General features: G+C 36.5%; 1 protein-coding gene across 1 annotated transcript in view; it reads right to left on the bottom strand.

Moving 5' to 3' along the window:
- Nucleotides 1–14,328: 14,328 nt before the first annotated feature.
- The window catches only part of tmed6 (transmembrane p24 trafficking protein 6), a gene marked incomplete at both ends in the record, with an annotated part of 7,955 nt that continues 4,625 nt past the window's right edge, over nt 14,329–17,658 (bottom strand). The window contains 4 exons of the mRNA XM_080028462.1: nt 14,329–14,550; nt 15,098–15,252; nt 16,060–16,186; nt 16,846–17,037. Coding sequence (XP_079884588.1) covers nt 14,329–14,550; nt 15,098–15,252; nt 16,060–16,186; nt 16,846–17,037 — 696 coding nt within the window. The remainder of the gene's footprint in view (nt 14,551–15,097; nt 15,253–16,059; nt 16,187–16,845; nt 17,038–17,658) is intronic.

Raw genomic sequence — 17,658 nt, 5'->3', positions numbered from 1 at the left:
AATAATTAAAATAAAGTAAAATTAGATAAAGATAAACAGTAAATACATTCTAAAGACTAAATAGTGCAAAAAGGGTACAAAAAAAAACTTACTTTGTAAATATTACTGTGATGTCACAGTAAAAGACATCACAGTAATATTTACAAAGTAAGTTTTTTTTTAACCCTATATTTCTCTTTCTGTGATGTCACGAGAAAGAGAAATATAGGGTTAAAAAAAACACTCTTTCTGCCTTTTCTCAGGCTAGGATGAACCGATTTGAATTTTTTTTGCACATTTATACTACATAGGATCTCAGAATTCAATACACCTTCATATTCAAACCGGTGAAGTAGGCCTTTAATATCATGGAAAGTCCATTCAAAAAGTGAAACTTTCCTTGATTCATTACACAAAGTGAAATATGACATGCCTTTTTTTTTGGATGATTGATTGATCATGGAATAAAAAATTCAGTATCCCAAAAATATTAGAATATAAACCAATCAAAAAAAGGATTTATAAAAAGTATGTTTATTCTAGATTAATTTCACTATTTAACTAAATGAGAATGTAGTCTTTTCTGTGGTACTTTAAAACAGGCTAATGAAAATAAAGCAGTAGGCTACACAGAGGATCATGGAATAACTGTTAAACACCTTGATTTCAGATCGGAGTGACAGACCTTTACTCAGAAAAACGGCGTTGGTGGTGGGTTGATGAAAGAAGACGCAGTTTGAGGCAGATGAGGAGGTCTTCCGGAACAATTCTTTTATTTAAACAACAAAACTCATCCTGCAGTCAAAACGAAGCCAATAAAAAGTTAAAGTGTTTCCAAAAATGTAGTGTAACAAAATACACTACATTTGTACCTCTATGTGTCTCTCTGTGTGTGTGTTTGTACCACTGTGTGTGTGTGTGTGTGTGTGTGTGTGTGTTTGTACCTCTATGTGTGTGTTTGTGTATGTGTATTTCTCTGTGTATATCTGTGTGTGTGTGTGTGTTTGTGTGTATTTGTGTGTGTCTGCGTGTCTGTTTCTATGTGTGTTTCTGTGTGTGTGTGTGTGTGTGTGTATATGTATTTTTGTGTGTATTTCTATATTTCTCTGTGTGTGTGTTTGTACCTCTATGTGTTTCTCTGTGTGTGTGTGTGTGTGTGTGTTTTTCTGTGTGTGTGTGTGTTTGTACCTCTATGTGTTTGTGTGTGTGTGTGTGTATTTCTACATGTGTGTGTGTTTCTCTGTGTGTGTGTTTTTACCTCTATGTGTGATGTGTGTGTGTGTACATCTCTGTTTCTTTTGTATGTGTGTGTATTTCTACTTGTGTGTGTGTGTTTCTCTGTGTGTGTGTTTGTACCTCTATGTATTCTTTTTTCTCTTTCTTTTCTTTTTTATCCTTTTTCTTTTTTATTTATTTTTTCTCTTTGTGTTTCTCTGTGTGTCGTGCGTTGACATCCAGAAACATGTCGTTATGCTTGTTTACAGGTGGTGACATAGGAGAAGGCATTTGCATCTGAGGCGTAATGCTTTGTAAATGGTATTGGTACAATGGGTATGTGGGTCTAGATATCAGCGCCAGTTCGTCACCACACACTTGATCATGCTGTGTTTGTCCTGAATAGGCTTGATTCTGACTATTGCTCCCCTGTTCGGTAAACTGAACCGCAGTCAACACCTGTAAGTTATCATTCAGTCTTGTGTTGACATTCAGAAACATGTCGTTATGCTTGATATGAATATGCATGAAGACTTTCTCAAGCCCCTTAGTGCAGCTGTATTTCGCGATAACTTCATTGGCAGTGGACAAAGTTTTGCAGAGATCTCTCAGAGCTTCCTCCATAGTGGCAGAGATTTGGCCCTGCCCTCTTTGTTTGATGGTGAGAACCACTTTCTCGAGGACTTGGACTTTGCTGGCGACTTGTTGACAGTGTTCCGTGTTGTCCTTTGCGTTTTCCGCCAAGTGATAGATGGATTTGCTTAGGGACAATATGTTGTCAAAGGCACTGAGCGTCTCCTAGAGAGACAGAGAAGAAAGTTAACACTCAGCGAGGGTTGTTGGTAAATTAATAGAAAATATGTTAAATTGTAATATTACGTTTTTCACTTTATTAGACAGATTTGGAGAGAAAGAGTTGAAATGGGGCAAAGATGGGAGAGCATGCATAGACAATCCCTGTGCTCTCACCTCACAGCCCTCTGCACATAGTGAACAATGTTATTAGCAGAGCTTAGAGGACGTCTGCTTTCAGTCAAACTATGTTTGTAGTCCATTGTCTGCCTTATGACAAATAATGTTTCACTTATGAGTTATTGATACCGGAAGTGTGAATCTGTCAATATCTTTCCAACTGTACTGGAACTGTTGAACATATCCTTGACATTTCAACTTTATTCTCAAAGTGCATATAGAAGAAAAAAAGTCCCCCTCTCATTTTCCCCCTCTCCTGTTTTCCTAATATACTAACGTGTACATTGGACCCCACCATCCAGACCCCTAACACTAACCCTATGACTGTTGTAACCAAACCTGCAAAACCTTAAAAATAACTGTACCATAGCTTGAGCCATCTCCTCCTCCACTTCCACACCGCAGGCTCTCGGCTCTGTAGAGTGAAGAAAATCTTTGCAGATTTTTTTCTGTTAGGTGGAAACACAGAATATATATTTCACATTAATTTTACATTCTAAATATGTCATATACACTCTCATATTGAAATCAAAGCCATTTAAACCCAATAGTTTTGTGTGCCAAATGGTGACAAGATTGGGTTTTGATATCAAACAGTTTTGGCTGGATTATATTTCCTGAGCCGTTCCTGCTCATTGAAAACATATGTACCTGCTACTTGTGTCTGGGTGTGGCTGTGAAAAGTATTTGGACCCCATGAAAAAACAGGTTGGGTACCTTTTGTAGTTCTTCTACATTCTTATAAAGAGGACAGGCTAGTTACTCTGTAATTTTCCTGGGTCTACAAACAGGTTTAGATTATCTCTCCCTCATACATTTTTGTGAAAAAGAATTTCCCTTTGGGGACAACAACTTCTAAAGGCTTTGACATATTGTAAGTCTTCAGGATGACACGGCCAGCCAGGTCTGACCAGTTTTTCAGAAACCTGGCCAATTGACCAACCAGACGGGTCCTACCACAATGAAGCTGTGAAAAATAGACCTAAAAAAGTTCTTAATGCAAAGAAAGACACAAGGCACAAAGAAGTTGGAAATAATTGAAGGAACAGATTTGAGTTCAAAGATTAAGAACTTTTTTGTAATGATGTCAGTGATTTTGCAGTGATGAGAGCAGAATAAACTAAGCCTAAATGTTGCAACCAAACATAGGCCAACTTTATAGTTTTGAGGGTAGGTTGGTTTGGTTATTCATGTAGAGAACCGCCTTTTTTTCATTTGTGTGTGAAGAATTTGTTGTTGATGTTGTTTTCTAAGTGTTATTTATTCAACAATACCTTCAAAAGATTTCAAATGATTTAACGTCATGTGCAGAAATACAAAAAAGTGCAATATTTGGTGCAGTCAATTAGTGTAAATGTATCTTACCAGAAACTAGTAGCATAGAAAACGTGCAAATTGTAAAAAAAACTGTTTGCTTTAGTGAATACTAAAGAAGAACAATGTCTCTGTGTGAACTGATTATTTTCTAGAGATCTGTTGATCTGTTAAACATTGTGTGAGTGTAAGGGAATCAAAATAAATTTGTAGGTATGCTGGGCTAAGTCAGAAATGTGCTACTATTTTAAAATAATAACGAGCCCTTACTCACCCAACTGTCCTGCAAGTCCCTGGTTGATAAGATAGTTAGTCTACCTACAAATACATGTATGTGTTTATTGAGGGACACATCCCCAGTTTTGAATCTATTTTGTAAGAGTCCAAACTATCTGTGCATCAAAGATTATTAGGCTTTTAAATTACCTGCTGTTGTAGAGGTGTTTTGGTCAAAGATCTTTCTAAACATTACAGCAATGGGTTAAAATAAAAGTCAGGTCCCCATGTCAACATCTAAACAGGTTTAGAAACATATTTTTCCACTGAATAAGGACTATGGATTTGGTCTACCAACAATTGGGTTGACATTGCATTTGATATAAAAAAAATATATATTTTTAATTAATTAATTTCTTCTGTTTATACAAATGAAATTAAAATAGCAAGTATGACATATCGTACAAATAGACAACACAAAACAACACTAATTATAAAGAGTCATAAACAATATTTATAAAATAAATGTATCGTCTGTGTTCCAAGAGGAGTGAGAGGAATCCAAAGCTTATTTGTTTCCAGCCCTTATTCAACTGTTCGTGATTATCTGATATGAATTCATCAGCTTTAAACAACTATTTACAGAATGTGCGCATCAAATTATTTATACAATAATCTTCTATTTACATAAATGTACAATGCCAAATAAAAAAAGAGACGAGAAAAAAAAACCTTGAATATAATTTATCCCAATACAATCAGTGTAGCTAATATCCCACTCTTTCAGAATCCGAAAGCCTTAATTATTTAAGTGTTTCTTTGCGCGTTGAGCAAAATAAACCATTAAAAGCCTCCAGGATAAATTGAAAAATGTAAACAATCTGCATTGTCATAAAATTTACATTTTTAGATAATTTTTAAGTATGTAAAAATAATAATACTTATAATAAATTCCTGAATTTTAAAACGTAAAAGGGTTAGAAATGATCCGAAAGTTTATTTACCTGCTGACGAAACACAAGGTCAGGCTGCAGGCCGGGGAAGAGAGTGAGCCAATCTGTCAGGGCTGCTTTATAGGCTCCTGCGCTCAGGGCCGCCCATAAGGGGTAGAAAGTGGGAAGGCTTTCTAGGTCCCAGCCACTTCGGGGGCCCATGGTCTTTGGAAGCCAAGAACCTAACTAAGCTAAATTTATTTTTAGATTTTTAGATATTTATGTCAATATCTATTCAAAGTTGGGTGTTTACACAGAGACGCAGCTCCGCTTACGGCCATTTAAAAAGCAGTAGAAAAGCAGAAATGCTTAAATGGTTCAGATTGAGCACACAATGGAGTGTAACTGTTTCAAACATAATCCATCCTATAAACCCTTTAAGTGCCAAATGGTGACAAGATTGGGTTTTGATATCAAACAGTTTTGGCTGGATTATATTTCCTGAGCCGTTCCTGCTCATTGAAAACATATGTACCTGCTACTTGTGTCTGGGTGTGGCTGTGAAAAGGATTTGGACCCCATGAAAAAACAGGTTGGGTACCTTTTGTAGTTCTTCTACATTCTTATAAAGAGGACAGGCTAGTTACTCTGTAATTTTCCTGGGTCTACAAACAGGTTTAGATTATCTCTCCCTCATACATTTTTGTGAAAAAGAATTTCCCTTTGGGGACAATAACTTCTAAAGGCTTTGACATAAGTCTTCAGGATGACACGGCCAGCCAGGTCTGACCAGTTTTTCAGAAACCTGGCCAATTGACCAACCAGACGGGTCCTACCACAATGAAGCTGTGAAAAATAGACCTAAAAAAGTTCTTAATGCAAAGAAAGACACAAGGCACAAAGAAGTTGGAAATAATTTAAGGAACAGATTTGAGTTCAAAGATTAAGAACTCTTTTGTAATGATGTCAGTGATTTTGCAGTGATGAGAGTAGAATAAACTAAGCCTAAATGTTGCAACCAAACATAGGCCAACTTTATAGTTTTGAGGGTAGGTTGGTTTGGTTATTCATGTAGAGAACCGCCTTTTTTTCATTTGTGTGTGAAGAATTTGTTGTTGATGTTTTTTAAGTGTTATTTATTTCAACAATACCTTCAAAAGATTTCAAATGATTTAACGTCATGTGCAGAAATACAAAAAAGTGCAATATTTGGTGCAGCCAATTAGTGTAAATGTATCTTACCAGAAACTAGTAGCATAGAAAACGTGCAAATTGTGAAAAAACTGTTTGCTTTAGTGAATACTAAAGAAGAACAATGTCTCTGTGTGAACTGATTATTTTCTAGAGATCTGTTAAACATTGTGTGAGTGTAAGGGAATCAAAATAAATTGGTAGGTATGCTGGGCTAAGTCAGAAATGTGCTACTATTTTAAAATAATAACGAGCCCTTGCTCTCCCAACTGTCCCTGCAAGTCCCTGGTTGATAAGATAGTTAGTCTACCTACAAATACATGTATGTGTTTATTGAGGGATGAGCGCACTCACACTCATTGTTGATAGGAGTAATGGGTAAGGGGGGCCCATTGACTGGAGGTTTTCAGGGGCCCAGCCATTTGTATGGGCAGGCCTGCACACACACACACACACACACACACACACACACACACACACACACACACACAATGACTTACTTAACTATGTATAGCCTATATTTGCTGTACAAATAAATATCCTTATTTATTTTATTTCAATGAAGTATCTAAAATATGTCAATGAGTTTTCTCAAAATAAGGACTTACCGCCCACCAGCTCCCTGCATCACAGAAAACACCAGCAGCAACAATACACACAAAAACATATGTTGTGTTCCGAATCGCATACTTTCTACTATATAGTATGTAGAAAGAAGATTTAGGATGTCCCGATTCTTGTGGCCAGATTTAGGATGATTAGAAGTACCCGGATGTCATACCTCATGCGGCCAAGATTATTAGTGTTGAAAAGTGCATCCTATTTGGGAAATTCTGACCCACAATCCAGTGCGCACGTGAAGTGACGTCACATCGACGAAGCCTCCATATGAAGACAAACGGGGATGCGACGGATATAAAAGCAAGAGGCAAGATCAAGGCGCAATGTTATGATGAAATAAGAGAGTAAAGTATGTCCCAATAGTATGCCTACTGCATCCTAACTAGATTATTTTTATCGTCGGATGTAGTATGTAGAATAGAAAAAAGAAAGAGTATGCGATTCGGAACGCAACCATATATTTTTTAGTAAAGACTTTTGTTCCAGGGGCCTGTTGCATAAAAGTGGAATACAGATATCCAGGATGATTGATAAAGCCAGCATTGACAAAGTCTAGCCTGGGCACTTTGGATTAGTCAATTGCATAAATGCCAATCCAGATTGAAAAGGGGCCACTTTGTCAAGTAATTCTGTTAAGTGCCAGCTCACAGCTTTCAGAAGTATACCCAGAGATAGAACACAGATTTACTGATGTAAAAATGGAAAAGACAGCCCATTTTCCCACAGTGCCTTGCTAGTTTAAACCATAAGTTCATTTCATAGACCCCCTATATTCTTTGCAAAATGATCTTGATGCCCCTGTATTGATTAATGATAAAATAGTTAACAGTGAGCAGTCTGCAGGTGCATCTAAAAAATTGAATATCATGGAAAGTCCATTCAAAAAGTGAAACTCTCCTTGATTAATTACACAAAGTGAAATATGACATGCCTTTTTTTTGGATGATTGATTGATCATGGAATAAAAAATTCAGTATCTCAAAATATTAGAAAATAAACCAATCAAAAAAAGGATTTATAAAAAGTACTCTGAAAAGTATGTTTATTCTAGATTAATTTCACTTCATGTGTAATGAATCTGGAATTTATTTACGTTTCACTTTTTGAATTAATTTACAGAAAAAAATAACTTTTCATTGATATTCACCTGTATATGGTTATAAGTACAAAGTGAATTTATTTGACCCACAGTTGCAACGTCATCTGCCATCGATAATCAATTGTATAAATATAGCCTGCAATATGAACAGACTATCACATAAATGATTATAATTTATATAATTTCATCTTAATCTAATTATAGGCCAAATTAAGTTAATTATAAATGGTTCAGGTTAAATAAATAAAAAAGAAGAACTATTTACGTAACTAAATGAGAATGTAGTCTTTTATGTGGTACTTTAAAACAGGCTAATGAAAATAAAGCAGTAGGCTACACAGAGGATCATGGAATAACTGTTAAACACCTTGATTTCAGATCGGAGTGACAGCTGACTGAGCCAGTCAGGCAACAGAATATGTTTAAATCTCCATGGTATCTTATGTCCATCCGCTTTTATGCAACCGGATCATGGCTAACGCAAGCCAGGACAACCGAAATATCCTAGGTTAATTCCTTATCTTAGTTTAACAGGCCCCAGAGGTTAAAAAAAAATCTCCACGCTCAAGTTTTATACTGGTAGATCCTTTAATAAAGGACAAGTCTCCATAAGATGTTTAAACAAGTTCCTTACATATACAGGTCAGTAGTAATCACATGCAAGTGTTTAAATGACAATATTAATCTGGGTTTTATGCACACAAAACCAATGTATATTTATGTAATAGTTGTATAGCACAACACAGTATTAAAGTGCTCTACTTAAAAGGTGATATTAATATTAATGTATCTACGAGGAACTTTTAAATATTTCTGAAACAGTCAAATCTTTCCTCTGATGATCATAAATGACATGTAACAGCAAACGTGACCATCAGTGCAAAGAATACTTTTTTAAAATATTTTCTTAATCCCTTTGTCCTGGTAAACTTCCCCAGGAACAACAGCTGGGGTAACAAACACACTACCGCTTTTGTCCAAAGGGGGTAAAAAAAATAAACACAAACTGAAAGTTCCTGGGAGCACCTTTAAAGATACCATAATGTTTTTCAGAAATGTTTGAATAAATGTGCAAATTTGGCAATATCTAACTAATTAGGTTCAGGTCTCCAAGTTTGAGTTGACTTTCCTTCAATTTTTTTCTTCATTTAGTTCAACTTTGTGTTTATGACAGAATCCTGTCAAGAAAGTGGAGGGGATCCTGAATGCTTGTTACAGGGGACAGTCCACCTAAACTGTCCATTTCTACGTCTCAAAGCGAACAGTTTTATCAGGAAGTCCAGTTTTCATTTCCTTATTGCCTCGTTATTAAAAAAATATATATTTGCCAGTTGGGCCCCAGAGACAAGTGGCATTAAGAACCTGCTTAAACCTCCTACAAAAGAGCAAAGATCTGTAGGACAGCAGGCACAGGTGTCGTAAAAAACACTTTCGCTTTTGTACAAAGGGGGCACTACAATCAACAAAACCTTAAAGTTCTTTATAGCCACTTTAGATCTCTTAATGGGTAGGCCCGGTATATGTCTATTGAATAAAAATAAAAATACATATGGTGTAAAATGCAACCTTATAACTTAATAGAGTGAGTCTAATTTGAGAGAGATCTTTCTGTTGTTTTAATTAAAACAAATACGATTGTTGACCAAATACCCTTTCATAGTTGCAGTCTGAGTTAAAACAGTCATTTGGGGATAAGGTGTGGTGAGGTACTGGGGCGACATGATGCACTGTGTTCCCATGGTGTAAGGGGCCATAAAGGAGGACACTGAAACAGGGTTAGGGAAGATGTTGCCGGGGAAAATGTTGGCCATGTTGGTTACAGGTGGTGACATAGGAAAAGGCATTTGCATCTGAGGCATAATGCTTTGGAAAGGCATTGGGGTTGTGGGTCTAGATATCAGCGCCAGTTCATTACCACACACTTGATCCTGCTGTGTTTGTCCTGAATAGGCTTGATACTGACTATTGTTCCCATAGCTCCCCTGTTCGGTAATCTGAACCGCAGTCAACACCTGTAAGTTATCATTGAGTCTTGCGTTGACATTGACAAACTTGTCGTTATGCGTGTTGGCCATGAGGACTCTCTTGAACCCCTTAGTGCAGCTGTATTTCCTGATAACTTCATTGGCAGTGGACAAAGTTTTGCAGAGATCTCTCAGGGCTTCCTCCATAGTGGCAGAGATTTGGCCCTGCCCTCTTTGTTTGATGGTGAGAACCAATTTCTCGAGGACTTTGACTTTGCTGGCGACTTGTTGACAGCGTTCCGTGTTGTCTTTTGCGTTTTCCGCCAAGCGGTAGATGGATGTGCATATGGAAAATATGGTTTCAAAGGTACCGAGGATTCCCTAGAGAGACAGAGCGGAAGTTAGCTTTCAGCGATGTGCTACAAGGCAATATTACATTTTTCACTTCATTAGACAGATTTGGAGAGAAAGAGTTGAAATGGGGCTAAGAGGGGAGGACATGCATAGACGGTCCCTGTGCTCTCGTCTCACAGCCCGCTGCATATAGAGAGCAATGTTACTAGTGGAGCTTAGCGGACGTCTGCTTAAAAAAGAGGTCGTTTCAACAGTCAGTCCTTCATACAATATAAATAACCAGAGTATTTCTTCTTTCTTTCAGATTATTTTTCAATTTATTTTTATTTTCAAGCTTTATTAGACAGTACAGAGTTGAAATGGCGAGACAGAGAGAGAGGGGGAGTGACATGCAGTAAAGGTCCACGGGTCGGACTTGAACCTGCGACCACTGCAACAAAGGCCGGAGCTGATATGGTACACGCTCTATCCACTACACCACCGGAGTGGCCCAAAACTCCCCCTTTTATTCATTCCCCTCTTCTGTGGCCCTAATACTCTTCCAGCTACATTGGACCCCACCATCCGGACCCCTAACACTAACCCTATGACTGCTGTAACCAAACCTCAAGAACACATTATTAAAATACAATTAAAATGAACTGTACCAGTATGCTCCGGTGGCATAGTTTATAGAGTGCGTACCATATTGGCTCCAGCCTTCGTTGCAGTGGTCACGGGTTCAAATCCGACCCGTGAACCTTTACTACAGGTCATCCCCCCCCCCCCCTCTCTCTCTCTGTCTCCCCATTTCAACTCTGTACTATCTAATAAAGCTTGAAAATGCCAACAAAAATGAATCTTTAAAAAAAAAAAAAATACCATAGCTTGCTCCATCTTCTTCATTATTATTAGTTCTGCTGTCACCGTTGTTCCCTCTTCTCCTCCTCCACACTCCACTGGACTCCCGACTCTGTAGAGTCAAGAAAATAAAAATATATCCCATAATATAATACCATTGTAATAACATCATAACCAAACGTATTTAAAATTCCTATAATGTTGTTGACTTAGGGAAATTGAAACAGCACTGGACCCTGCAGCATATAAATTTAGTTTATTAATTTATTTGTCAGGGACCATGTACAAAATAACATTAATCTCACAGAGAAAAGATGCCTTGTACCAGATTAAAGCAGTTTGCTAATTTCCATCTGCAGTCCCTGTGTACAATACACAGTATACTATATACATATCACATCACTATAGGAATAGAAGTTTTATTCGTCATTGTGTAAAATACAGTGTATTCACACAACGAAATTAAGGTGCAGATCTAGTTCAGTGCTTTTTAACAAAAAAAACACACATGATATAATCATTTCCTTCATATCTTTTACCTTCATATCTTTTAACCAATTTAAATAAACCATCTTAAATCTGCCAAACTCTACCTGTAACTGTTTTAATTAGACTATATTGTACTTTCACCCATTTAATTTTAATTGCTGCCACTCTTCACCACTATGTAAATGTTTCAATTGTTTTTTTTCTCTTCACCTGTTGTTGTGTATTTGATGTTTTGCATTGAATATTGTTTATGTATTGTTGTTTTTCCTTTGAATTTGCTTTGAACTCGACATCATTGTATATGAGGGTCACCCCTCAATTGGTCTCTCGAGGATAAATAAAAGTTAAATGAAAAAAAAATGAAAAATTTCAGAGTTACACTCATTGAAATAAAAATATCAATAAAACAAAGATATTAAAGACGAAAATAATGTGTGCAAGTTTGGTTATTGACGAATCCATGTCTTAAACTGGCCTGAAAACAAGTGAAAGTCTGCAGACACTTTCAGCTCATTTGGAATGACCCTGCAGTTGCATATCACCACCACTAGGTGTCAGGTCACTACCATTTCAGTCTGAATCAAGCCATAAAGAAAATGTTCAATCATTCAACCTTTATAGTTTTACTTGAGAACAACCGAATATCTATCAGTTACTTATTGTAAAGTGTTACCTATACTTCTTTGCTTTTCATGATAGTCCTGTGAAATTTGTTAACATATTTTTCTAACTATCTTTTTATTCATACGCACACGCACACACACACACACACACACACACACACACACACACACACACACACACACACACACACACACACACACACACACACTTTTCTAACTATCTTTTTATACACACGCGCACACACACACACACACACACACACACACACATCGTAATCTTATTTTGAAGCAAGTCTTTCTTCTGGCAGGGCCGTAATTATTATAAAATGATGTCATACAGTTTAAAACACAAAGAACATAGCCCAGGGATAGGTTGGGTTGGGTTTTTTGGGAAATCCTTATTTGTTATATAAGAAAGACAGTGAGTGAATCAACCCATAGCCATTAAAGACCTACTTCACCGGTGGAAATATGAAGGTGTATTGAACTCTGAGATCCTATGTAGTATAAATGTGCAAACATTGTAGAAATCGGTTCATCTTAGCATGAGAAAAGGCAGGAGGAGTGTTTTATGGTCTCACTGTCTTACCCTACAGTTTGCCCAGTTGTGATGTCACTAGCTTTCATCAAGTTATTTGGTGGAATTTCCAAGTGTGCGGATAAGGACAACAAATAAACACTGATCAAATCTAATCAGTTGTATTTGTATGGCCCAATATTACAAATAGACATTTGCCTCAGTGGGCTTTATATTCCATACAGTATGACACCCTCTGCCCTTATCTATCTATCTATCTATCTATCTATCTATCTATCTATCTATCTATCTATCTATCTATCTATCTATCTATCTATCTATCTATCTATCTATCACACCCTCTGCCCTTAGACCCTTAGCTTGGCTGAGAAAGAACTCCCAGTGAAAAACCCTTTATCGGGATTAAAAAACACTGCAAGCTTTTCTCACTGTTTTATAAACTTTCTAACCATTATATCTTATCCTACAAACTTTTGTGATAACTACACAAGTATGATATACTCATGTGTTAACTTGTGTTGGCAAAAGGTTAAATTAATAACCCATTAATCACTAACAACAATATTTAGTATGTTAAGGAAAAAAGCTTTGCAGACAGTTGAATCAAAAACTTGCTGTGAAAACTGTCAAATTACAATTTAACCACCTATTTAGATAATGTGCATTACATTATTTATATTTATACAATAATCTACTATTAACAAAAATGTACAATGCCATACTAAAAGAGACAAAAAAAAACCAAAATCATCTATCCCAATACAATCAGTGTAGCAGCTAATGTCCCACTCTTTATCAGTACGCCTTCATTCTTTAAGTGTTTATTTACACTTTGAGCAAAATAAACCATCTATAAAACACTTGAATTACTTGAATAATCTATGCATTGACATGAAAAGTTAACATCTACAATACTAATAATAACTTCTTGAATTTTAAAATGTAAAAGGGTTAGAAAATGATCTGAAAGTTTATGTACCTGCTGACGATAAGCCTGTCCGACTCCAAATGTGCCAGTTGTAGGAAATGAAAGTAATTTTGAACAAAGAACATACCTTGTTCTGGTAAGGAAGCTAACTAACAAGAATTCACCTTGATACAGATCCGAGACAGCAAAGACACAACAACAAAATACCTTCTTACTTCTGTTCAACCTGCTCATCCAGTTTAAGGCCGTCTTCGCAGCAGAACTGTAAAAGAATCCAGCCCGGGACATTCTCTGCATGTCTTTCCCCTCTCTGCCCCATTTTCATCTCTGTCTCTAAACAAAACAAACTGTCTAATAAAGAGATAAACATCAGAAAATAATCTTTAAAAAAATCAAAGTCATCTCAAATGTAAGAATATTACATAGGACAAAATAAAAAAAGGATTTACACTAGACTTTCCAAAAAATATGAACATTAAAAAAGTATGTTACATTAATCTAGCAAATATGAAAGTTTTAAATTCTCACCAAAACACCACAAGCGCCCCCCTTCCATTTTCTGCTTTTTAAATTGTATTTCACTATCTCTAGTAGAGTATTTAAAATGTTTCATATTGTACTAAACTAAATAAAGGATCTGAATACTTCTTCAATAATTAAACTGACTGCAATGCATTGACATTTTAATTATCGATGATTTATTTAGTTGTAGGAAGAAGTAAGAATTATATGTTACAGGAAAATAATTCATCCACAATCTCAAAAGCCATGAGGACGTTAGTATGGCTTTTAGTATGAGTAGGACGTTAGTAGAGCTTTTAGTATGAGTAGGACGTGAGCAGGGCTTTTAGTATGAGTAGGTTGTTAGTAGGGCTTTTAGTATGAGTATGACATTAGTAAGGCTTTTAGTATGAGTAGGACGTTAGTAGAGCTTTTAGTATGAGTAGGACGTGAGCAGGGCTTTTAGTATGAGTAGGACGTTAGTAGGGCTTTTAGTATGAGTATGACATTAGTAGGGCTTTTGGAAGACAGCCTCTATGTGGGTTTTTCCCCTCAGCATCTTGGCTTGCTCCCGTCCGTGTGAAACAGTCTTTTGAGGAGGTAAAGCTGCAGATATCCAGTCAGGAGGATGACCAGGCTTTGGGTGGCGGACCACCGTGTGACGTAGTTTAGGTTGGAGAGCAGGAGGTGCTGATCCTTCCCTTTCCTCATGCGGGCGAACGTGTAGTGACGCCACATGTGGAAGATATGATTCTGGAGCTTCTGCACACTCTCCTAAAAACAGAACAAGGGAACATATGTCATAGTATGCTACAGACGATAGGTGTAATATTCTGTATACCTAGTTTATCTGTCCTATGATTTACAGACAGTTCATTTAGGAGGCTTTCACACAGACCATGTTTGGTCAAGATTGGTCTGCTTGGAGAATCTACGGAATCATTCAGTATGACTTTACTCAAAAGATAATGTAATAATAATAATAGTAATTATATTGGTAGGGGCAATTCTGTTCTCACAAAATATTGGTACATGGTAAATTGATACATTAGGACAAGTTCTACCTTTAACAAAAAAATCGTTCAGAGACTTGAATAATAATAACAATAATACAAATAATACAAATAATACAAATAATAATAATAATAATAATGATGATAATAATAATAATAATAATAATAATAATAATAATAATAATAATAATAATAATAATAATAATAATAATAACAATACATTCAACTTATATAGCGCTTTTCAAAAACTCAAAGTTGCTTTACAATACAAAGCACAAAAAAAACTAACAAAACATATTGAAACATACCTCAATTCCTGACAAAGTGTTGTTGAGGACGTCCTCTCCTTCCTCTACCTCACCATCCGACGCTGCAAAGTCCTCGTAGACGACCCCAAAGTTCACAAACACCCGGATGCCTCCAAACTGGTTGTTGTGGTTCCCGAGACACATCCGGTAAAAACCTGTTGGAAGGAAACTGCTGATATATTTGATTGACTGATTGATTGATTGATTGATTGATTGATTGATTGATTGAAATTTATTTAAAAAAAAATTAATTACGTGTAATTGTCACACGTAAAATAATGATATAACACAGAATAAACAGCATAACTAGACACTGTACATGGATGAAAAACACTTGATAGTTTCAATACAGTATACATTAAATGAACACCCGTCCAGTTTACAAATAGTGAGAAAAATAAAATAAATAATCATAAGACATGTTTGCTTTCCATAAATATATTTTTGGGGTCCTTGGAAAAAGTTGAAATGTAACTTTGACATTTCTTGTAAAATGCTTGAATTTTTCAAAGGGCTGTATGGGGGCGCTTGTGGTGTAGTGGATAAAGCCCTCCCCCATAGAGTCTCAGTCCTCTTCACAGCAGACCCGGGTTAGAATCCAGCCCGGGTCGTTCTCTGCATGTCATTCCCCTCTCTGACCCATTTCAACTATATCCCTCCAAATCTGTCTAATAAATGCAAAAAAAAAAAATAATGTATGAAGCCTGTATAAATGGCTCCGGAAAAAATGAAGAGACCACTCTAAATTTTCAGTGTCTCTTGTTTTACTCTTTAGAGGCATATGTTTGAGTAAAATGAACATTTAGATTTTATTTCTACCAAATTCCAATAAACTTTTTGTCATTTAGAGCATTTTTTTTCAATGAGTAATGTAGAGATAAAGATTTTTTTTCCCGGGCTGTATATATATATTTTTTTAATAGACTTAGGAGACATGAACAAGTGATTTCTGATGATCCTACCTGTCACCTCAGTCAGGAAGTTGATTTGTCCGACGGCTTGGTTCTTAGAATCCACGAGAACGCCCTGCGGAGAGCTGACCGTCACAAACAGCCGATGATCTTTGGCCAGCCCTGTAGCCCACTGAACCTATGAAAACACACACACACACACACAGTAAAACCCACACACACACACACAGAGTAAAAAACACACAAACGCACACACACGGGGGCGCCTTTAGCTCAGTTGGTAAGGCGTCCCCCTCCCGGGCCGGGCCCAGCAGCAGACCCGGGTTCGATTCCCACCCGCGGTTGTTCTCTGCATGTCACTCCCCTCTCTGCCCCATTTCACCTCTGTCTCTCTGCACTATCAAATAAAAACATAAAAATGCCCAAAAAATATCTTAAAAAAAAAAAAAACACACACACACACTTCCCAAAAAATGCGATTAATCACAATTAACTATGGAAATTATGTATTTACTCGCAGTTAAAAAAAACTAAAGTTCCTATACAAGGACCTGTACACATGACAAACACAGTTAATATGGACTTAAAACTGTTGTCAAATGTAAAATAATAGAATTTTGAACATAAAAAAGAAATGCTTTTCATAGTTTTTAACTTATGCTCTTAATGACAAAAATATATAAGAATTTGATAGAAATATTGTCAGTAATTTATAGTTTAAAACCAAAATGTTCATTCTACTCAAACATATGCCTTTAAATAGTAAAACGAGAGACACTGAACATTTGAAAAAAAAAAAAAATCCGCAGCTATATATATAAAATATATTATTCTCACCATGAAAGTCAGGTAGAAGCTTCCACTCTGATGTGCAAAGTGCCAGAAACACTCGGTCTCTGCAGCTGGGATTTCGATGGCAAAGTCATACTTGTCCGAACCTCTAAACAAACCTGTGTCGGTCTCACCCAGGGCAGGCTCAGATTTCCTGGCCCAGACAGACGGAGACACGCTCAGAGCAAAGAGAAAAGCCTTTAGTAGCATCATGGCGGCAGCTCACTGTGAAATGTGGAAGCAAGGACATACCAAGGGGCCCGACTGCTTTCTTCTGTTGATTCTTAGATATCAACGGGAAAACTAATTATTAACCACCACTAGAAAAGTCTCAGTTAGGCTACTGTTGATAACGTTTCAACTTAACATCATGCACTTTATATGTGGAAAGCAAAGCCCAAGCAAAGAAAGTTCACAGCTACGGAGAGGACATATAATTTTAATTAAAGCTGGGGTATATGATTTCTGATTGGTCAAAGTGTACATGAGCGGTACACTTTGACCAATCAGAGGAAGGCTTTAATTCAAATTTTAATTTAAAAAATGTTACTTAAGTTTCTTTATTAGTCAATTGCTACATTGACATTTTTCTTTTCACCTATCTGTATCTCAAGTTTTCCACTTAGGAAGGGGACAGAGCACCAAGTCAGCCATAGGACAGCGCCTTGCACAATGGTAGAGATGGTGGGCACCGTAGATAATGATTAAGCGCTTTGAGTGCGAGAAAAGCGCTATATGAATTAATAAATATATTATTATCAGTATTATTAGATGTAATAGCAGGAGATTGGTCTTTTTTTTTTGCATTTCTTGAGCAGC

Source organism: Ammodytes marinus (assembly GCF_949987685.1).
Source record: "Ammodytes marinus genome assembly, chromosome: 5".
Taxonomy (NCBI): Eukaryota; Metazoa; Chordata; class Actinopteri; order Uranoscopiformes; family Ammodytidae; genus Ammodytes; species Ammodytes marinus.
This window is presented reverse-complemented; position numbering and strand designations above follow the sequence as displayed.